Source organism: Tinamus guttatus, unplaced genomic scaffold (genome assembly GCF_059628265.1).
Source record: "Tinamus guttatus ecotype Peru unplaced genomic scaffold, ASM5962826v1 Tinamus_guttatus_pri_ptg000384l, whole genome shotgun sequence".
NCBI classification, from domain to species: domain Eukaryota; kingdom Metazoa; phylum Chordata; class Aves; order Tinamiformes; family Tinamidae; genus Tinamus; species Tinamus guttatus.
In genome coordinates, this window is record NW_028288918.1 from 2,769,383 (window position 1) to 2,793,068 (window position 23,686).

Consider the following 23,686-nt stretch of genomic DNA (forward strand, 5'->3'; position numbering starts at 1 on the left):
AGGCAGTGTGCTGAATGCTAAAAAGTAACAGCCTCTCCTCAAGAGCTGCAGCTGAAGTCATAATATACCTTGATTTGCAGCACTCTGCACCAGCACAATTATCTGAAGCCTGTTTTGTCTCCTCTGGAGTCCTTGACTTGCCTCTGATTGCGGAAACAATTTCTAAGGTGCCCTTTCCAAGCCTCTGAAGTACAGTGGGTTGCATGCAAACATAGCAGAGAGCAGGAAGTTTAGCAGCAAAATAAAAGCAGTCTGACACGGGCCTAAGAAACCTAAACAGCCTGTTTTCACCACTAGACTTAAACACCAATTCTCCTGACGCATTAGTTCTTTCAATTCACACAGCCTTTAAAACAGACAAAGCAAGTAGGCCTATATTTAATTTAAAGAATAAGTGACTAACACAAGAAGTCACCTTGACATCTCAGCCCAAGGCGTCCCATTATGGTTCTGCTCACATCAGAGCCTGAGGCTTCACAAACAGGGGCCCTAAACCTGCCTCCTCTCTGGGACGACGCTAGCAAGTCCAGCGACGGTCGCTCCGGCATTTCTTTAGGAAGCGCGTGAGCCCTCACCCCCAGCTCGACAGCTCCCCGGGACTCACCACGAGGGCAGCAGGCTCCATGGTGATCAGGGAAACGCCGTTGGAGGGGGCTTCTCTGGCCCACAGGGCTGAGCCCAGCGCTGGGGTCACCGCCACTGCCGGGGAAGGGGGCCGGGGCCTTGCGCGCGCGGCCTGCGGGCGAGGGGCTGGCGAGGACGCGCGGCCCACCCGGCTCCTGCCTCCTCACCCCAGGCTCTTCCCGATTCACCTCAGCTAACCGGACCTTTGAGGTGGATTTGCGTGGAGCACGTGCGAGAGGCCATGCTGCGCCACGCGTGCGCCTCACAAGCCTCGAAATGGAAGTGGCTGTTGAAGAGACCTCTCAAAGACTAGGGCACCAGCATGCAAACCAATGAGCTTCAACGCTGGGCCTTGCAGTCAACCATTGCTCCCTAGTTGGTTTGCTCTTTTCTTTCAAACGCTCCAAAATACCAGGCAGAATCTTGGTCCAATTTTAGTTTTTACTCCCCTTGGTAATTATGACACTTAAAAAATAAGGTTTTTCTTTCATTGGAAAATGGCAGAATGACTAAAAGGGAAAACAAGCAAAACGAAGTAAGAGCCTGTAGACCAGACATGATGTCTACTGTAAAAACAAGTTGTACTAGTAACTCTAGTGCAATTTAATTACCCAGTATCATACTGCATTAAAAAACGGGGGGTTTGTTTGTTTGTTTGCTTTTAATTTCCTGCATGTTTCTTTCTATGGTACACATATACAAACAGCAAGGCCTCAGTGAGCAATTTAATTCTCAGCTGTTTTCCATCCTCTTACATTTTTTTAAAAGCTTTTCCACAAAATGTACTTTAGATGAAGTGTTACATATCTCAAATAGTCACATTACAACAGTTGAAGTCCTCTGTTCTGTTTGTTTTGCCTTTTTTTTTTCCCTAATTAAAAATACCTCTGACTTTGGCTGTATGTTGCATCGTTGTCTGCACAACAGCACAATTCAGCTGTTCTTACATTACAGCCCAAAGGATGGTTTTTGATACAGTTACGGAGATAAAGTGAGACATAGAAAGATTATAAAATCAAAGCTTTTCAAAATTATATATACTTCAGCTATTTCATTTTTTCTTTAATGATTAAAATGGATACAGAAGATTTCAATTCTCATTAACATGTCCAAACTTAAAAATGAATTTGTGAAGTAAACTAGGCTGTGAAACAAAATTTGAAAAACCACAACTTTCGTTCTCATGAATGTAGTTTTAATTGAAAAAATCTTTATATTCTTTTTCTCAGTAGTGAATATGTTTAAACAACTACACATTCACTTACATTACCTCAAGGCAGCTACAAATATCTTCATAAATATAGATATACATGTATAACCAACAGAATTGGATAAGTGATGGAAAAGCATCTGATTATAAATAGGTACTTTAAGGTACTGTAGTAGTGGGTTTTTTGATTGTTTTTTATGTTTTGTAATTATTTAATTCATGCATATTTTCCCAAGACCAAAAGAAGTGATAAACTAATTCTTTAGGAGTCTTTGTTATCATTCTAATGTAAGGAGTATGTCTTAATGTAACCAACAAAGGATAATCTTCAGGAAAATAACTTAAAAAATAGAAATATATCAAATTCATAATTTATGAGCAATAATCAAAGCATAGGCCTAAAGCAAACTGCTAGGATAACTACTTGTATATAAATAAGGAGATATGAAGGGAAAATTTCAGAAGAAGGCTTCTGAAAGTGAAAGACGGTATCCATGTTTCTATAGATAGATAAATATCTGAATACAAGTTTTGGTTCTTCCAAGGGTTTTGTCACTGCTTAGGTATAAAACTCCAGAATTATATCTAAATGCATGGCAAAGTGCAAAGCATAGGTGCCTAAAGCGAACTATTAAAATGGCTACTTTATATATAAGGAGGCAGAACTTCTGAAAGACAGTATCAATGTTTCTATTGATAAGTAGGTACTTGAAAACAGAAGAAATTAGCTACGAGTTTTCTAAAAGTTCTGTCACTGTTCAGGTACTTAAAAAGCAAACGAACAAACAAACAAGATTCCCAAAACACAACACACACGATTTGCTACAGAATAAGCTGCTCATGTCCAGGGCCCCTACTGACCACCTATTAAAAATAATAAAATAAACCATTTTATCACATATTATTCCTCAGTGCTACCAATTGTTCTAATAAAAATGAAAACTAAGATGTTTTCTCCGGAAGTAATCTATCAGCAAACAAAGGAAGATACCATAGTACAGAGACTTACACTCAGAAACTTTTCAGGACGACTTCAGCACAGCCGAACACAACGAGTACCAGACTGCTTTCCAAGAGATGTGACTTCCAATGTAACCCCACTTATCAAATAAACAGTACTAGAGCTGTAAGGGTCCTTGGCTCCTCAGCTTCACTTTTGAGCCTCACTATTGCCATGCCACACACACAGCTCCAGCGAGCTCTGTGTTCAGCTTGCCTGAGGCACAAGGGGCATCGGGGCTGCCCGAGGCGCAACCAGGCGCCTCTTGACGGGGCAGCTGCCTTGATGAGAATCCATCCTGTCTTACAAACCACTCCTGGGACCCGGTCTGTATTCTGTATTCCGCCGCTGACCGAATCAAGCAGATCTCCCCTTGCTCTTAGCTCATGGAGTGCAAATAAATGGTTCTGGGGCAATGTGTATGTTACAGAAACTTCTCTTTAAAACCATTTTAACTATGGCCTATTTGCTAAAAATTGGTCAAGATTCACAAATACTTTATACAGGATCCGACAGACACATGCAAAAAAAGAGTCTCATACATTGAAATAAATTTATTGGATAAATAGGAAAATGGCTAGGATAAGGCAGCAACATATATCCGAAAAAAAGGCTGTTTGTGCTCAAAGTCTGGACAGTTTTTCCAGTTACACTAGTCAGACTAATAAGATGCATGCTGCTCTTAGAGATCTTGCTTTTATTGTCCTTCCATATTATCAAGGCATCAACACCCCCACAGCTAATACAATCAAACGTGGTTTTACAAGCACCTAGCAAGGGGGCAGCTAGGACATGTAATAAAGTGGGGAATGGTTAAGATTGTGAGATAAACCTTAACAGTATTTTTCTGCTCTAATAATCTGTTAATAAAATGTTTTTTTTCCCCCAAAAAACATCACCATTTGTCTTTGGAATTAATTGCACCTTTTTGATGAATGGTGAAAGTTTACTCCTCATGTATCACCCTAACCGCCCTAACTGCCAGGTCACGGCAGGAGTATTTCCACCAAAAAGGCTGCTCCTCTGCTCCCACATCTTAACGCAAGTCTAAAGACCAAGAAAATTTCAACACCCTGGAGTTTTGCTAAAGTCCATGGGTATAAGAAAATGACAGGGAGTCTACTGGAATAGATATGAGCTGTAACAGTAATTTGCTAATCTTAACTGCAGCAATGTTAAAAATATTCAAAAGAAGTAATTGATTTTTGAAAAAATGTTAAAGAGATTGTTTTATGCTTGTTCAACAGCACTCTAATAATTATCATGATCATCAACATCTTAAAATAGTACAAATTAATTTACTGCTTAAATTGCTTACATAAAATATGGACGATTTATGTTAATGGTCTATAATTGTGAAAAAACATGGAAGATATGACCTTCAGACTCCCATCCTACTCCATTTGTCTCACGATTCTTATTGACTCATGTGTTGGCAGTGGTTTATTATTAGCCATCAAAGATGTTACATGAATGTTTAAATACTATCGAAAATATTACAATTTTTCAAAGTACATTCATGCAACATGAGGGCAGTTTGTGAAACACAAGACAGACAGAATAGTGTTAGATGGAAAACTATATCCATTTTCTGCCTCAGCGGCAAAAGGGAAGCTCAAACCGGTCCATGAGTTATAACAATACAGGGCCCCAAAAAACTCTTAGTCTTCAAGGCCGGCCTTCAGCAAGCTGGACTCGGTAACTCACAACCATCTCTCAAATCCTGAATTCTTTTACCAAGCTCCACAAGGACAAATAGGGCACATTAAGCCAACTGTGACTTTTTATTACTTGTGGTTACTCCTCTTTCTTTTACGAACAGTATCATGTCACGTCAATCCAACTTCCCTTCCCACTTGGTTAAGGCATTTTGAGGAAACAGCCTTTCCCACTCTTTCATCATCTCTTTCTCATTTTTACTGCTCACTCTTGTACATAACCACCACCATGCCATTTTATTCTCTTCACTAAAGATTTATTTTCTGACTGGCCTCTTACAGTGTCACAGAGTCTTGGCTGAAGTTTTTTTAGACCTTCTCAGAGAAGAATCAGATTGGCTTTTTATTCTGCTGACATTTCTACCTCTCAGTTGGTACCTACTGATTTCTTTCTATATAGAATGAAGTAAATCAGGGTCAGACCTCTGCATTAAATACCCAATGCAAACAGCAGAAACTACTGCAGATCCACTAGATCACCCTACTAGGTTTCTTTCCTTCTTTCTGCTCACTGCTTGAAACCAATTCTCTGTTTAAAGACTGCTGTCTTCATAGCAAAGGAAGCTAAAAGGAAACTGTAAATCAGGTGTCTCAATTTCAAATTCCAGAGTGCAGTTTTACTTTTTTGCATCACAAGGGGATAAGCTCTCCTCTCTTTTCCATTCACTATCCTCTGCCATGTATTTTGCATTGGATCTAGCAGTCATGCCATCCCAGGTTGAGCTGGTTCACACTTCTGATTCACCTCGGTCTGCAAATGGACAGTCACTAAATCCAGTGCAAAGCAGGGTACAGAACACTGCAATCAGCACTGGAGGCGGAAAATGAGACTTCCTGTCGGCAACAGCCTGAAGTTGCATTCACGTAAGAACAACGTGAAACTACCCTGAAGGCAAACCCAACTCCACGGTTATTGCATAATCCCTTTGGGGATCTTTGCTCTGCCCCAGGATCAGTTGTTTTTGTTATTGGTATTTGCTTTTCCAAATTACTAAATCACCTTGGACTTGAAAGCATGATACTTTTGCATAACAAAAAGTTCCTTTCTCTCTTTTTTAAAATGTTTTTAGATCTTTGCTGCTTTTTCTGCAGTTTTACTTGTGTATTAAAAACACAAATTGGGTACACCAGAAATCCTTGTAATCTGTGATCTTCCTATTTTGTAAAGCTGTGAAGATCAGAGTAAATGATTTAGAATGGATTCCCATCACAGCTCTTTTAATACTCGATTCAGTGACAAAATAACGTATTCTATGGCACAGCATTAAGAGTTTATCTCTCAATTAATATCTTCTGTTAAAAAATGAAATGCAGCTCTTCCTACCACTCAATTACAAAACTTGCATATCTCTTTGTAAATGTATTCTTCTATTTTGCCCTTAAAATTCCATTTAAAGTAATAAATAAAGATTTCCTCAGTACTCTTTTTATTTGCAATGTATCACAGAAGTCAATACAACATCTATTCCAAACATATAAGGAAACAGGACCATCTGACCTTGCACATAATCCCTCTCCCAACAAGATGATCTAGCTCTGCAATCCTCCCTCTCTTTTGCTATTCATTGCACCAAATCCTTCCTAATTCCTACACACTGTTATCCTTTCTTATCAAACTTTCCAAATTCATCTGCCTCCGGAGGAAGACACATAACACTCTGCACAAAAAACTAAAGTCTGATAAGAGAAATACTAGCCTATACTACAAAGACTGAAAAGAGTTGAAATTAACACTCTATCTCTGTCAGTGTAATTTTAATTGCTTCTCAAATACAAGCTCCAGTAAAGGAATTTTCCACAAACAAGAAGCCACTCTCCAAGATTCCTGAAATCTAAAATTCTAAATTTTTCAACAGCTTTAGAAGAGCCTAACATGCAGAAATGCATTGAAAATAATCATACTTGAAAAATCCCTATCCTGCTGAACGCACATGAAACTCCTTTAGAGAAAGCCTCTTTTTTTCCCCCCCTCAAGACATGTATATCTAAATTTAGAGACCATGATACAGAATGAGGAAGAAAGAAGGAGAGAAAATGAGGATGGAATAAGGAATCGAAGTGAGTGGAGGGAGAGCAGAAATGTTATATGGACATAAACCATATTAATAAAACCATTTCTAACTGGTTAGACAGAAACTGCTATCTTAACAAGCTGACTCTCAAATCCGGACATAAATAAATAAATAAAATAATTGCTAGAAAAGAAGAAACAATAAATAAATTTGATGAAAACACACCATTTTACATAAAAGCTTTCTATTTTTAGAAATTGTTATGAATTATCAGTGGATAATAGTGAATCTGGAAGACAGAGAAAGAGCATCTGGAAATTCAAGCTGCTAATTTATGTCTTCTTTTTTTACATGGACCTTCTGTACTTCCTTAGCTTCCTTATTGCACCGTTTTAATGACAGCCTATGAAGTGCTATTCTCCATCTCCTTCTGCTCATAGTAGAGTCTGTAATTTCGTTAGGTTTTTCTGAATTTCTGAAGGTGCCGACCCAACACACCGCCAACCCTATTCTTATTCTGTTGCTTTGCTAAGATACTTCATTCTGAAGTTCTTTTTATTTCCAAACAAGTCAAATTTGACTTGTATACACTTGCACATTTCTTGCAGTTTTGAAATGCAACACAACTTAGAATAAATGCTAAATTCAATGTAAAACTTCACAAACCTACCTTTAAACTAGACTCATAGTCTGTGTTTACTTTGAACATAAGCCCAAGTCGCAAATGAATTTCCTTGGCTCGACAAAAGCTGGGATCAACATAAAGCGCCTCCTGAAATGCTTTAATTGCCCTGAAAAACAAAAAGATGAAAAATATTTTTTATCGAAGTATTACTTTATAACCAGTATTATTTATGGCTTGCATAAATTGAATCCAATCTTTTTTTAAACAGAAGAACACATCAATATAACCACTTAAATGCAATGTTTTTGCTTCATTGCTTTGAATCTTTGAGAATTTGGTATACTTTGTATTCCACACATCCTAACATATTTGAAAGCCTCATCATTTCCATTCATTTACAGAAATTATTTACTATCTGTAATACAGTAATATATCTATTATTGCAGAGTATCAGTAACTAACTGAGTAGAACTTTAGAATAATACTGCATACGATGATCACTCATGTCACAACCAACTGCCTTTGAATCCAGACGAATCAAAGCCACGTGAAAGCTGGGGCAGAACTGCAGGCCTAGAAGGAAAGATAACACACACCTTCCCACTGTACCCACTATCTCTGCTTTCAACTTCATTCCTCTACCATCGTCTGGGCACTCAAATACCATTTATTAGTCCTTTTCTTTCCAGTCACCTAACTGCCTTCAGGAACATACACACATGAAAGCCCCCCACCTCCTTCTCTCACTCTAGCTTGCTTTTCGTATTCCCAGGATAGCTGACAAAGGATCTGATTATATTTGCTTATCTTTAAATCCTCTCCAGATTTAGATTCGTAGAGGAAATCAAATGGCTTGTTGGAAAGATTTTCATGCACAGTATTGCTCATACAATGACAGAAGTCAGTCAGTCAGTCTAAAGGGTAAGATTCAATTAACTAAAGCAGGGGTGCAAGTGCCATTTGGCACATCCTAAGCAATGCCTAAGATCTACACAGAGCTGCCAGGTGACAGCAAGGACTGGACGGGGAATTGTACCCACTATGGTGCAACACAGACAGTGCCCAGAAGCATCCACTGTTTAGGCAAATTCATCTCACTTCTACACTCTAGCTAAGTTCAAGCTAGCTAGGTTGCACTGAGAAATTCAGTAAATATTTTTCCTTGCCTTTCTTATTCATAAAATGTAAAAGTGGGTCATTATTAAATCCCTCACTGAACACATTTCCAATCTAAAATATTTACACTATCCCATCTCATTTTGGGTGTCAAAATATGTCAGTGACATAATGGTCTCTACACAATGCAACAAAACCGTTTATATATCTAAAGCATCGTCTAACTTGTTTAAATCCAACTTAACAGACGGCCTTAAGATGACATCAAATTTTAACTGCAGAACTAAGACTTTCAAGGATAGGCCTTGCCCACTTGATATCCTACTTGTCTGATTACACAAGGAAGAATTAATAGGCAAGGCACAAAAGTAGCCGTTTTATTACTACTTATGTAACCTCACCTAAGCATTGGCTAAGTAGTTTTTGGGTTTTTTTTTCTGTTTTCTTTTAAGCTATGTCTTCAAATATCCTTGGAATTGCATGGGTGGTGATAAATTTCATGCCTCAAGACCTACACTAAAATCTTAACAAACAGCACTCCACTTTTCACAACAGTCTGCTCAGCTTCATTTACACAAATGCTGTTTAAATTGGAAGGACAAAGACTGAACTGACCTTTGAATTCTGGCTTGACAATATCTGTACACTGTATTACCATTCTAAGTTGTGGTCCTATGCCGTACGTTATTATTATTGTGTAACGGTATTTTTTGTTTCGATTAGGGTTTTATCTCTCATACGTTCCTCAACATATAAGCCAGTAGCATTTTGTATTCCATTACTTGCACCCTGTTCAAAGATACTATATTAGGGTTTAGGGTTATACCGATGACATGACAAAACCATTCACCCTTGTGTATCATAAAGCCATATTTAAGAATACCAGTAATCATGTGCCTTTGAGACAATACTATAACCCAGGGTAAATTCTAATGAAGACAAGCTCTAAATGTCAAAGAAGAAAGAAAATGGACGGGACAAGACGTAATTCCCCTAGACAAAATCTCCACAGGAAATAATGGTGCGCTTTTCAACCTGCTTTGCAGACACTTGGAAAATATGTCAATCTGTCAACAAAACATCTTTGTACCCTTTCAGAGATTACTTGGCATTACCGCGCTATCAGCCAGATAATAACATTCTAGCAGTAAATTTCAGCTACATGCGCTCACTCATAACCTTATGGTGTCGGGAGCAAAGGCAGACATGCTTTAAAAATACTATATCCTCGAATGATAAAGAATTCAAAGGAGCATAGGCAGGGAGCACTGATTTAGCTGTGAAGCCCTGCTGGAGACTCTAGTGAAACTATCTCCACCGAGAACTATCTTCCAGTGTCTAACACTTGATGGATTTACATTTAAGAATGAAGCCACGAGCACTCAAAACAGAAGGAAACTCCTGGATGAGTGCCTTGCTTGCATCTTAAGTTCTGTATCCTTGGATGCCATAATAACAATGAAAGAATTATAAGTAAATTAAAGGAAAAATATTTTAAGGGTAGTGCAAATGATAGAATCAGCAGCATTTTATAAATAATCTGAACAGTAACATCTTTTGGGTTTTTTTCCCCAAAAAGGGAGGGTTTGCACCAGCAGGCAGGACAAGCTATCAAACACTATAAGACAGGTATAAACAGGACTAGAAAACAGACACTGCACAATAGGTGAAGTACCTCTGAGCTTGTCTTCTGGGAAAAGTTACATTCATCTACCATCTACAAATCAAGATTTCCAATATCGATATTGCAACTCTTTTTCCACCTACTCATTTGTATAATAACAGCTACCACTATGAAGGTGAAAAAAGGAGATGAACAATAATTAATAGATGATTATCTTATACATTTAGCAAACTCATCAGACTTTGCCTATTTGAAAATTTTACCTAGATAAGCTCTAAATCAAATCAGCTTTGGACAGAATAACAGAGTATAACAAAACAGCATCACTTTATGCAAAAGTTAACCACATTAAACAAAATACATTAAAATCAGAATGAGCCAACTAACAAAAAAAATAGAATATTATTTTAATATATCAGAAAATTTAATTGAGGCTGTCGGAGTTAAACTTTTTTTTTTTTTAATTCTTCATTGTCTTTAAATTTTATGACTACCTGTTCCAAATATAACTAATGAAAATGACATGATGACATAGTGGGCAAATTTATACCTGAAAGTCATCAGTATAGTTTGATTATTTGAAAAATATATACCAATAGCAGCAATGACCCTGCAATTTTATGAAATACTTTCAGTCTTTAGATACAACTCCTCTGTCCTTAGTACCGTAACAGCTGCAACCCAAAACTAGCACTAGCAAAATGCTCAAGATGTTGCCTACTGTGTTTTTGCAGTATTAGCAGGTATTTTTCAAATCAAGGAATTTTTCAAATCAAAGAATGTGCTCAATACATAATTCCATAATCCCATATTAATAATGAATATTAATTATGGCTTGGTTAATGGTTAATTACCATATGCATAGTCTATACATACATTCTCATTTTAAAAAAACATACTATATATATATGTATATATAGATTCAGGCATGCAAAAACTTGCGGTACTTTTGACTAAACCGCATCTGCAGAGCACACGTTTAAACTCTGTCTTCCTTAGCTGTCATAATATCATGCCATCTAAAGGGACAGCGAAAGCAAACGGATATGGGCCAAGCTGCTGCTAAGGCAGCTCTCTCCCTTCTCTCATTTGAGACCCCTCTTGGATTTCCCAAAGCGAGTGTTTCCAAAGCCCAATTTCCAAGACAACACCACCGGCAGTTAGGCAAATCCCAGAGCCCTTCACGCCAACATCTCACACACCACAGAGGCCTCCACACACTGCAGACCCGGAGGCCTGCAGTGCACACACAGCACCGGGGGCAGGAGCCCAGCAGAGAGTGGAGGGTGCCCATAGATGAAAGGAGGTCCCAGCTACAAGGTCTGCATTCCTATGCACCCCCTGCCCACGTGGGCAGTCATAGCATGGAAGTGCTTCCTTCCGTAGATCTGCCCACTCTGACACCAGCTTGAGAAAGCATCTGAAAGATCTGGTCCCATTGATACAAAAATAAAAATCCCCCTTAACATGAGAAGTGTAATAAGGCGGCTAAGGTGAAAGGATGCAGAGCTGAGAGAACATGGACAAATTTATTTCCTAGTTGAGTTATGTTTCAGAGACCACACTAGAGAAAAACATAGGACAAATCAATATTTTAGTAATATACTACCTCTAAAAAAGAAAAAATATATATATATATATAGAGAGAGAGAGAGAGAGAAGAGAAGCAAAGAATAGGAAAAATCAACCCTCAAATGCACAAAACTCTCCTAGACTCACAGCCAAGCAGCAGCCACCATAAAACATTTTTGGGTAAATGAACAAGTCATCCCACACTGACGGCTGGCCCACGAGACTGCTGAAAACAGTCTGCATTTCCACTGTAGACCCGGGTGCTTTAACAGTTACTTCCAATATCCACTCTACAGTTTCAGCGTAACTGTGAAAACAGCAGAACTTCTTTTTCAGGGCAGGGGGAGACCCAAGAAAACAAAACTCGGAAAACCTGGAGTGAAGCAAGAGAGGGACCAGCCTCTTTCGGCTCAGGTAAGCAGTCCAGCGTGACAGGCATAAGGCCGTCTCCGAGTTGGCAGTGAGTTTTGGACATCTCGTAGGTCACCCCAGCTTACAGAAGTGCCAGGACTCAGGATTGCAAACAGCAGTGGCCAGCTGTGAGATCACTTATCAAAGTCAGAAGCAGAAACAGTGTCATGGAGTGAATGGCAGGAGGGCTTTTGACTTGGTGAAGAGCGCTGTGGAGGTACCCAATAGCTGTGGTAGATTTTCTCACGCAGACAGGCTCCATTCTTAGCTGCGATGGGGCCTGCATCACCTCTCGCATTACTCTCTGGATTTTTTTCAAGACTGCGTCCTGCAGATGGGGTCACGCTAAATGATGTGGTAAGTGCAACCTTAAACTCAGCATCCTCTAAGGTCTTTTTCAAGAAGGCCGTGTCTCTCGGACACACAGCCCAGCAATTTGTGACAGCAGCAAGCACTGAAAACCCGTCAGACTGGCCTTGGAGCACCAGAGCTGGAGCACTGGGATGCGAAGCAGGTATCAGAGCCGCTCTGAGGACCCACTTGTAGAGTCTGGGCACCACTTTTATCTTGGTGGGACTCACCACCATGAGCAGATGGCAGATCACTCAGGTTCAGAAATCCCATCCGAGTATATGAGGGAATTTGGCATCCCAGCACATAGATGCATTTTAGCTGTTACACAGAAATGAAGGGACACCTTTGAACTGCTGAAATTCTTGATACAATTACTGAATCTAGCAGACAACTAAGGAGCTCCTGCGGGGAGAAGACATATGGATAGACCGGTTCAGGGATTTGTCTCTTGGACTTAAACATTCTCCAAATAGGAACAATAGTTCTATTTCCAAATTTGGTACTTCATCTCTGATTGATTATTTGGTCTCAATCTGTTACGCAGTACATTATTGCTGAAATAAACCATACTAACCAAACCAACAACTACTGCCTTTCTCAGAGCAACAGCATTCATGTTGCTGTATCTATTCTGCATACCATGTCTTTTGTACCTAAATTCAGAACTATAAAGGCTAGTAATATAAGCACCTTTTGTTATTACAGTTAATAATCCTGAAATAAATGCAATATAAAGATACTTTCAGCTGGATATGAAAGAACTGTCATTATGCAAGTTGTGAGACTGCCTTTACTACCCTACTTGTGTTTGACCGTACTTGAGAAATGGAACAACATGGAAACTCAGACATCCCTTCTCATTGTTTGATGATAAATGGTATAAAAACACAGAGCATTGAAACCTAAGATCTATGCAACCTTGTTCACTATGCTCCATACAATTTTTAGAGCTAATCCTCTATTTTGCATCTTACTACAATAATTGCACATAATAGCTTTGGTCTGATTGCATTATTGCAACACTTCTATATATGCCTAGTACTCTTTGTTCATATGTGAATAATCAAACAGAAACACAAACTATGGGTCAGTTAAGATTTAGTAAGTTAACACTGTCATGTTTCTTTATATTATGCAGAGAAGTGTATAATGCTGAATAACAATGAATGGCACACAAGTCTCAGAGTTAAACCACCATTTCTTCATGAATGCTGTAAAGCTCATAAAAATAATATAAAAATATGAACAAGAATTCTAAAAACTTTATTACCATTTGCTTTCACATTACTCCTACATACATGAGAGGCAAGAAAAAGAATTAAGCACTTCTTCACCTTCTCCTTCTATGTACACGACTGATTAAAACCTATTAATATCTAAAATACCGTGGTTAAAATAAAATATTCATGGATTAAATACAATATGTAAAGCACCTTAACCAGTCTTGAGGTCTCCTCCCCCTTCCTGAAGCATAGGGATTTGTGTACTATATGAACATAAATAGGTGGATTAGCTGCACCAGAAAATAGAGTAGTTTTGATTAACATTTCTGACAGAAGTGAGATTCTCCTTGCAATATGCAAGAGTGCTAGGATGTACAGAAAAAAACTTTTTAACTGTAAATGACTTTCTAGCAGCTCCAGGTTTTTCAAGAGTTTGCCAAACCTGACCAACCTGACACACGCACGTCCTCCTCCTCCCGCCCAAAAAATAAACCCAAAAATATGTATATGTATGCGTGTGTGTGCGTGTTAGAAGAAAGTTAAAAAAATTTATCTGCATTAAAGTTCTTCCTCTAAAATTCCACCCACTGCCTTCATGAAACACAGCTTCCTATTACACTACATCTACCTTTGTTAAATGAACAAAGCAACAAATCTGATTTTCTGAACAACTTTAACATACATTCCTATTTGCAGGTGAAACACTATAATGAAAAGGTCAACAATCACTTTATACGCTGACTCCCAAAAAGTTTGGGGAAAGGCAGGAAAGAAAACTTCCAATTCTGTAAGAGAAGTTTGAATTAAGACAAGGCTCTAACCTACTAGTTCTTAGGCCTCAAAGTTACTGAACTTTGTTGCTACACATTTAAAAGTTAAACTCCATCTCCTTAGCCCTTAGTCTTTTCACAGTTTGCATAGTGGAAACTGTAATAACATACCCCTTGTGGAAGAGAACTAGTACACAAACTATTCTTGAATACTTAATGATTCAATTAAGTCTGCATCAGAATAAAAAGACTCTGAAATATATCAAAATTCAACCAATACTGATCACAATGTTAAGACTGTAGAAAGATTTTCAGGTTTTCTGACACTTTTTTGTTTTCTTTGCTTATTAAGCAAAGCCAGATTTTTAAATGAAATTCTCTTGGAATCTTCAACTGGTAAAAGCATAACCCTCAGCTCTGCTGAGGAGCGGCTGATACCCCAGAGGGCCCTGTGGCTGTTTGGAGAGACTTGGACAGGATGGAGAGCTGGGCAGAAAGGAACCTCGTGAGGTTCAACAAGGCCAAGTGCCGGGTCCTGCACTTTGGGAGGAATAACCCCAGGCACCAGCACAGGCTGGGGGTGATCTCCTGGAAAGCAGCTGGAAAGCAGGATCTGGAAATCCTGGTGGACAAGTGGACCAAGAGCTAGCAACGTGCCCTTGTGACAAAGAGGGCCAGTGATATCCTGGGGTGCATTAGGAAGAGCATTGCCAGTACATCCATCAGCCCTAATGAGGCCACATCTGGAGTGATGTGTCCAGTTCTGGGATTCCCCAGTACCAGAGTCTACGAGGATGATTAAGGACTGGAACATCTCTGCTATGAAGAGAGGCTGAGAGAGATGGGCCTGTTTAACCTGCAGAAGAGCAGCCTGAGAGGGCATCCTATCAGTGGGTGCAAATACCTTAAGGGAGGGTGTCAAGAGGACGCAGCCAGACTATTTTCAGTGGTGGCCAGTGACAGGACAAGAGGCAATGGCCACAATCGGAAGTTTCACCTGAATTTGAGGAAAAACTTATTGACTGACAGAGCCCTGGAACAGGCTGCCCAGAGAGGCTGTGGAGTCTCCTTCTCCAGAGATCTTCAAAACCCGCCTGGATGCCACCCTGTGCCACGTGCTCTAGGTGTCCCTGCTGGAGCAGGGACGGGTCGGACTGGATGATCTCCAGAGGTCCCTTCCAACCTCAACCAGTCTGTGATTCTGCAATAACCCCCAAAATAACTTCATTGCTTCTGTAAATTCTTTGTGTATATTTCCACATAAAATATGCAGCATACACTCTACTATCAATAATAGCAACATCTATAAAAACAAAAAAGTTAAGGCTCTTATCTCCTATTTTAACCAACTTAGTTAATTTGAAAAATAAAAGCTCATTTATACTACCTCAAGGGACATACTATTCTTTTATCTTACACACATACGGAAACTTCTGATGAATTAACAATTTAGGAGGAAAAAAACATCTAATTTTATTGCTCCGTATTGTCACTATTCACACACGACTTCCTTAAGGCAGACATGCTCAGTTCAATGATGATGAAAAACTTTTTAGTAATTAGTCAAGCATTACAATCACATTTATTCTATTAACAACTTCTCTACGAAATGTTAACAGAGAAACCACTCCAGGCTGAAATCAACACAAAAAACTGCAAAAGAAGATAAAAGCGGTCAGCTTTTTATAAGAAAGCACTGATTTAAAACCTACACCATTCCAACTTTTTCTCAATGACACCAACCATGCCCCTGTAATAATAAACTACAGTTTTCTTATTACTAATCAATGAACATCTGAGTACCTGACAGCGGATTGCCAAAGACTCAACCTATTCCAGTTCGCCCTTGTTGCAGGTATTGAAAAAAAACCTCCCTGCTCCCCCTCACCAATCGCATGACAGAATTTTACAGCTGTGACCCTAAGTCAGGCTTAAATGCTCTGATTCAAGTCAGAGCACACTGCTTCTCATACCCCAAACTTTCACATTACAAAGGTATGCAAAAGCTTACTGAGTAACAAGCTAAATAAATGAAAACCAACCCTTTGTAAAACTTATCTTTCTCTGGAAAAATAAGCTATTTCACAGCACAAGCCCCAGACTGTGGATAGCAACAATTGACAGAAACCCGTGTGGTCATTCTGTTCCACTCCCCCTGCTAAACTGCTTTATGGAAGCTAAAACTCTTCTGTAATTACTTACCTATTCAAGCAACTCCTGTGGTTGCCTTAAGTGTGTTAGAGTAACACAGATAATATACCCAGGACAATCTGTCTTTGAACATAATATCTGGATGACAACAGCAACAACAACAACTATCCTACACTGAGAGGGAACTAATCTTGAAATATTCCCCTCTCAATAAAACACAGCATAATGCCTTGATACTGTTAGATTTTGTTCCAACTTACCATTGAAAGGCATTGTAATGGAAGTAGACCAAACCAAGGCCATATAAAAAGGCAGCATTCTGTAAAGAAAAGAAATAATGTTTAAAACCCAGAGAAGCCAACCATATGCTATGGGTTGAGTTTCAAATATTTAATTCATCCAATTACATTCTATTTTCATGATTAGATACTCAAATACCATTTTTAAAAGGAGGTCTTTAAAAAGACCAAGAATGAAAGCATAGAGAAGAAGAGATTTAAAAAATAATTTCAATAACATTTAAATCCTAATTTGAATTTAAAGGCAGAAATATACCTTTGAAGGAAAAATAACAACAGGTGGTTTATTCTATATGTACAACAACAGAAAAGCAAATGTCAGAGCAGAGGTCTTTAATAATAGGAAAAAACGTTTTATAACACATGACCACATAATAGGTACAATAATTTATATTTCCACAAGAATAAACACACTAATTTCTGTGTTTAAAGCAGAATATTCATCATATGAATGTTGAAAACTTGCTTAAGGAAGTGTTACATTTTCTGAATACCAAAAATACAGACCATTAGCTTCAAACCTAAGATAATAATATATTCTTGCTTCCTTGATGAAATTTATACTATTTGCTTTTTAGTAAAATAAAAAATGCAGCATTTTGATCGCAGAAACCCATTCCCCTCACTTTTTTTTTTTCCTCACAAAGTGTTCTTTGCTTCCATTACCAAAGGGGTTTAATGAATGTTTAATTAGCCAATTTTACAAATAATTATTACATACTTCCCAAATTACTTTGAAAAAAATACAAATTGCCTTTTCTTTTGAAAAATGCTATACCACAATATAATTGGTTTTCTATTTAGCAGAGCTATTCTAATATTTACAGGAGAAAACATGTGCATACAGCCTAGGACACATTTTAGGCTTTTCTTATGTACAGTTATGGTTCTAAACAGCCACAAATACATCCTGAAGAACAGAAAGCTCTGACACATCAGCAAGGAACGGCACTTCCACTCTCCAAGAGTCCTGGTCAAGCTGATCTGTCTTTGCCTTACATTTACTTCTTCCACAATTTGTATTTCTATGGAATCTCACAAAAGCAATCACAGTTATGAAGAAGACGTAACCAAGTTTCTCCCAGAAGATGCCTGGTAACCACAATATAATTCAAAATCACCAAAATCAGGACCTCAAATTACCATGTCATTACACCTCATTCGCATTTTCAAAATACTAATTAAAAACATAAGAAATGCCAAAGATTCTTTCATGAACAGAGCTGAATCCTAGCTTGGGCACTGGACAGGCTCCCCGTTTCGCGAGCACGCTCTGGCCACCGAATGAAGGCCGGTCCACAGACGCGACCACAGAGACTACCTTGTTCTGAGAGTCATTTAAACACAGACCGAAGCAAGGCAACAGGACACAGGGTGCAGAAGCCTCCAAAAATACAGCACGCACCAGCCAACCTGTGCAGGTCGGCTCAGCTGCCCAACAGCACAAAGCAGAACTGCATAGAGAGTTACTTCAGAAATGCAAGAGCTGGAATCAAGGCTAGACCCCATTAAGGATGAATTAATAAATAAATAAACAAACAAACAAATAAATAAAGACTGCCAACTAAAACCTCTTCAGTCTTTAGAAATTTTAATTGCCTTTTCTGATAGCTATTACCATTCAGGCCTCAAATCAGCTACATATTGGGAAAATTAATACAGCTGATGTTTGAATCTTAAGGGTTAATAATACTCAGTATTGGAGGCACATGACAGGACCAAAATGCAGGCAATTTGTTGACACATAATTAATATATCATTATTTGCAAAGAACCTTCTGGTTGTGCCTCCTCTCCCCGCCAGGAAAATACAAATCAAAAAATACTGTTGTTGCTCTTCTGTGACCGAACTTCTGATTTTCTTCTTTTTTTAGCATTTATGATTCTCATTTTCCTTGTAGCGCCTTTGTGCCAGACGTTAAAAATCTGATAAGCTGCTACTTATCAGGCATGATTTAAGACTCTGTAATATTTACTCCAAACATACAAAGATGCATTGATCACATCCAACCATTATGGAATATTAAAAACTGTATGTAACACCATTAGTACTGTCAGCTAACTGCTCATTAGATTTGTCTTAAAGATTTAAAAACATCCTTTAAGCTGGGTTTGAACTTGGATGAAGATTTCACAGGCCTTGGAGAACATTACGGTGGTTCTAGTCCAATTTATGCAATTTTTTTCCACTAATAACCCACACTGAATTACACATAAAATTCATTATTTCAGCAACTAACTCTTCTGCTTGTATTGTGAAGTACCATCAAGTTCAAGATGCAGCCAACGTGAAATGGCCAATACAAAGGAACAGAACAGCTTAATGCATATCAGGGCTAAACAGGATCATGAACGCTGTATTGTAACATGTAAATATAAGATGGTATTTACACATAGATTTCAGGTTGTCCCTCCTTCCCTCAATAAAATACAAATTAAATATTGCAGCCCACTCTTTTGCGCAACACCTGAATTTCTGATTTGTCTTGAGATCATAAGATGGACTAAAATATTTCACAAACAATATCCGTCACATGTTCTCCACTACATATGACTTGTTTAAAACAAGATCTGGATTAAATCCTTTTAATTCAAGATCCTGCATAAAAAAAAAAAAAGTTTCAGATGTAAAATACAAGCCCACTCCCACTCGCAAGCATTTTTTCAAGTGCTAAACAAAATTACATTATTACAGTATTTTCCTTACAATTCCTCACAACCCGCACAATTTCTGAAGACTTGTCTCATGCTAACAACTCATAGCTCTGAGCTCTAAAGCCAAGTTTTATGTTATCAGATACAATAAAGATCCCTTCACTAAAATTTATAGGAAATTGAAAATATCAATTTTTGAAACATCATCCCAAATTTGAAATGGAATATCTATTTTTTTTATTCTAAAGATATGCTAATGGAAAGACTACCAACTAGAAAAGCTATTTTCATGTCGTCATTTACATTTTCTACAATCTATTGAAAATGTTAAAATGTTTCATACCAACCACTAGATGGCTCAAATACCTCTTTCCATTTCACAAGCTTACGCAATTAAAAAAAAAAGGCAAGTTTGTATTGTTCTCTCTGCTAATTACATGCACCATTTAATGCTGAGCAGTATTTCAATTTTATTTAATAAAAATGTATAAAGCATTTTTGAAAGGTACACAGAACACAAAAATATATGATCATATACCATTTAGGCAACTGAAATTAATATGCAAGCTGAAAACTCTTCTTTTTTCCTTTTTTTTTTTTTTTTTTTTTTTCAAACAGAGAGGAAAAAAAGATCAATTGCCAAAAACCTAGTCCTGTTCACAAACCTTATTATTAACTCACATAAACGGATAATAGCCTCTTCCAAGCAGAGGTGGAAACAGATCTTCAATATTTGCTTTATTTTATAGCTACATCAGGCCAAGCTAAGGCCATACTTTTTCTACATTTTCAAGCATGTAGACACTGCTGCTGGCAGAAATACATCAAATCACACCAACAGTTCCATTTTTTGTATACAAGCGGGCTCAGAAAAATGTACCTGTCATGTGCAACAAGTTGTCATGCTTCATATTCTGTCTTGAAAATTGACTTTAGAAATTTACAGCTAGCATATCTGGGCCAAGAAATTTTTGCCAGGAATTTACTTAATCTGCTTCCACCACTCGTGAGGCCTAGTTATCAACTGCTAGTGTGCAAACTGGAATTACCTAAACATAAAAACACACACACATACACACACACACACACACACACACAGAATATGTTTGCAGGTGAAAATGTGTTCAGCAGGCACTTCTAAGAAGTCGGTCTCAAAAAAGGCTGAAGAGTCAAAGCAGCCCAAGGGACCACTTGGGACTTTCCAACTTAGAAAGGAAGAATTTTGACCAGTTTGCTGATTTAGAAACATTCCTTGTCTAACACTGCTACTCATGTTTGCTGATAACATTATTTGTGGCATTCAGTAAGTGACTCAAGCTCTAAGCAGGGAAGAAGGGGAAAAAAAATTGACTTTTATCTGGATCAGTTCCCCATTCAAGATCACTGAGTAGCCCCCATAAACAATTCCATTAGTGCAAGTTAAATAGCGAAACGAAACAGGTTTATTAAGAGGTCATTAAGCCAATGCCGCTACTAACTAAATATTTATCAACCCTAAAATGAATCCGTGAATACTCAACACCAAAGAAGGAAATCCTGGATGAAGGCTTTTGAAGTGGGCCACATCCCTCCGTCAACTCCACGGGCAGGAGGCTTCCCTACCCGCCCCGCAGAACAGCAGCAATGATCTCACTGGTGTCAACTCCCGCGACTCGGCGCGTGTCCTACAGACAAACTGTAGGACAACTGCAAGGCAAACCTCCCGCCAGACTGGTGAGTCTGCGGCCCTCAGTCTAGAGTGCCTGACACCAAAAGTCCTACAAGAGACAGTAAGACCAAAAGGCCTGCAGGATCTAGTAAGGAATATGGGAAAATATTCTGTGGGACTCATATCTGAAAGTTGACTATACAGAAATTGTACAGAGACTCGGGCAACCTATATGCGGAAGGCAAACTTACCGGCTCCTAAGCTATGTAAAAATGTTTTACTCAAGAGAATTAACTCCTATCATTCACTGCAGGATGGATAATAAAATAAAATAACAGCCTGCCTGTCAGCCTTCTTTCTCCATGCAGGCCCTTAACCACTGATATATGGAGGCACATAAAACATTTGTTCTGTAAGACTCTAGGGAGCTAGGACAAATGTAGGTAAAATCACCTCCTTATTCTATTAAAAAGTTGATGATATTTAGATAGAAGTCAGAGTATATCCTTCCATACTAACAAAAAGAATGAAAAAACAAAGTCCCCTTGCAGTTATTTAGCGGAAGTCTGAAAGAAAAGTATGGAAAAAAAGATGACGTTCAGCACCCTCATGAGAACAGTCACTATTCTCCATTTGCTTACTGCCCCCCAGAAACCAAAGCCTTTGATGACACATTAAAATTGCATTCAGCAAAGCTCTGAACGTCACTTTCGTTGCTGCGGAAGTTCTCATGGAATTTGTTTTCTAGCCCACGTTAAATCAGTCTGCAGAAAATGCATGTGGGCATGGGGCTGCTGCCCTTCAGAAAACCTGGCTAAGAAAACAAGGCGTCACAGCTCAGGCTACGCCCTGCACTCCTAGGGTCTCTCAGACACGCGCTGGAAGTACAAGAACAGTTTTTGTGTTCAAATGTGTGAATATGTTTACTTCTTCACGGGAAAACTAAAAATGAAGTTTTGACACTACAGTACCCAATATGTCCTCCTGACACGGCTCAATATATAATAACAGTTCTCTGGAGAATATGCACTGCATAAAATATTCCACTCAGGCTCTTCTACATAAACAGCTACATACCTTTGGGAACTGAGAAGCTCTAGCAGTTCCAGCTGCAAAGATTATAAGGATTTGGGAGAGAGAGAGGAGGGTTCAAATACAATCTGTTTATATTTGTAAAAATACAAAAAAAAAAAAAAAAAAAAAAAAGAGCTACATGCACACATGTCCTACACATTCCAAATACCTGCAAAAAGACCAATGACTCTGTTAGGTTGTATTACAACTGCAGAGCATTAGCTGTGGCTAAGGTTTCAAGGTCTTCAAGAAATTTTCCACTATCTGGAAAAACATTAGGTTTATGAAAGACCTACATAAACATTTTTAAAACTATATAAAAAGATATTTTCATGATAATAACAGCACTCAAAAAATTGTAGGTACATGCCTATATCCTAGGAGCCATGTGAAAGCAATGAATATAGAAAAATCATTACTCCTATCACAAATACATTCTGATGTTTTTAATGGATTCAATGACACACAGTGGTAAATAATTAAAAATATTTTTCATCATGTCTCTAAGAAGCTTATTTCTTCTAAGTGTAAACATTGACAAAATACACCTACTTGCAGAACAAGCCTGGCTAATAAACCAATCTTAATTTATTAAAAAAAATACAAAAACCAAAACTTGGCACATTTTTTACATTACAGGGAGGATGCACACAGAAGATTTTTAACAGTTGGAGGAAAGATTACCATTTTTTTCGCACCTAATTCAATTTTTAACTAATCTTAAGTTATCACAAGTTACATACTGCATCATAAATGCAGAAGTATTCACACGCCATGTTGAGCAAAGCTGGTGTGCTTGATCGGTCTCTGACACTCCCCACCAGCCATCCACATCCCTGACAATTCCTCTCCGAACAAACGCCACTCCACTTCCCTGAACACTAGTGTCCTACCATTGTCACTCATGGACAAAGACAACTTGACAAAACCTGACGAAACAAAATGAAGATGGAGGCTCGCGTCAACACTGTAAAAAATACACCACGTCACACAGAGAAAAACCAACATACCAACACAAGACTTGAATAATCAATATTATATGGTAACTAATTCAAAACATATTCATATATTCAAAAATCCATTGGAGCAATATGCTGTGTCATGGTCTCCTTTATAGGAAGCATTTCAATATGAAAGATAGAGATACAGCAACAATAACAGAACTCAATCTGCAATTTAACAATCAATTGAATATGGACAACTTAGTAAAAAGGCTCCTGTCTGCATACTCCTTTATCCATAAATAGACTCAGGTATTGACAAAATGCAATACCAAATGCAATCAAATAAGATACCTCATCAATTTTGTTATTAGATCTAACAGTCAAGCAAATGTCTAAATATGGACCTCTGAGTATCTGATTTACGTAATTTCTACTGTGGCTTATGAAAATCTGATATAAATACACTTACACGTGTGTGTGTTGTGTGTGTGTGTATAAATTCCCCTTCATACAAATATTTACAGTATCTTAACAGAAAAGAATACTTTCCGGAAAAACCAAGTCAGCATCAAAGGTACGATGCAGCATATGCTGGTGAAACTCATGCTGACAGTTATTTTATAGAGGAGATTCAGCTAGCCGAACCCACTACACACT

General features: G+C 38.2%; 1 protein-coding gene across 15 annotated transcripts in view; it reads right to left on the bottom strand.

Moving 5' to 3' along the window:
* KDM6A (lysine demethylase 6A) overlaps positions 1 to 23,686 on the bottom strand; it is a 142,695-nt gene that overhangs the window by 59,099 nt on the left and 59,910 nt on the right. For all 15 annotated transcript variants that reach the window (XM_088530684.1, XM_088530679.1, XM_088530681.1 and 12 more), the window contains exons 5-6: positions 16,671 to 16,729; positions 7,235 to 7,355 (exon numbers count right to left, since the gene is read on the bottom strand). In XM_088530684.1, coding sequence (XP_088386810.1) covers positions 7,235 to 7,355; positions 16,671 to 16,729 — 180 coding nt within the window. The remainder of the gene's footprint in view (positions 1 to 7,234; positions 7,356 to 16,670; positions 16,730 to 23,686) is intronic.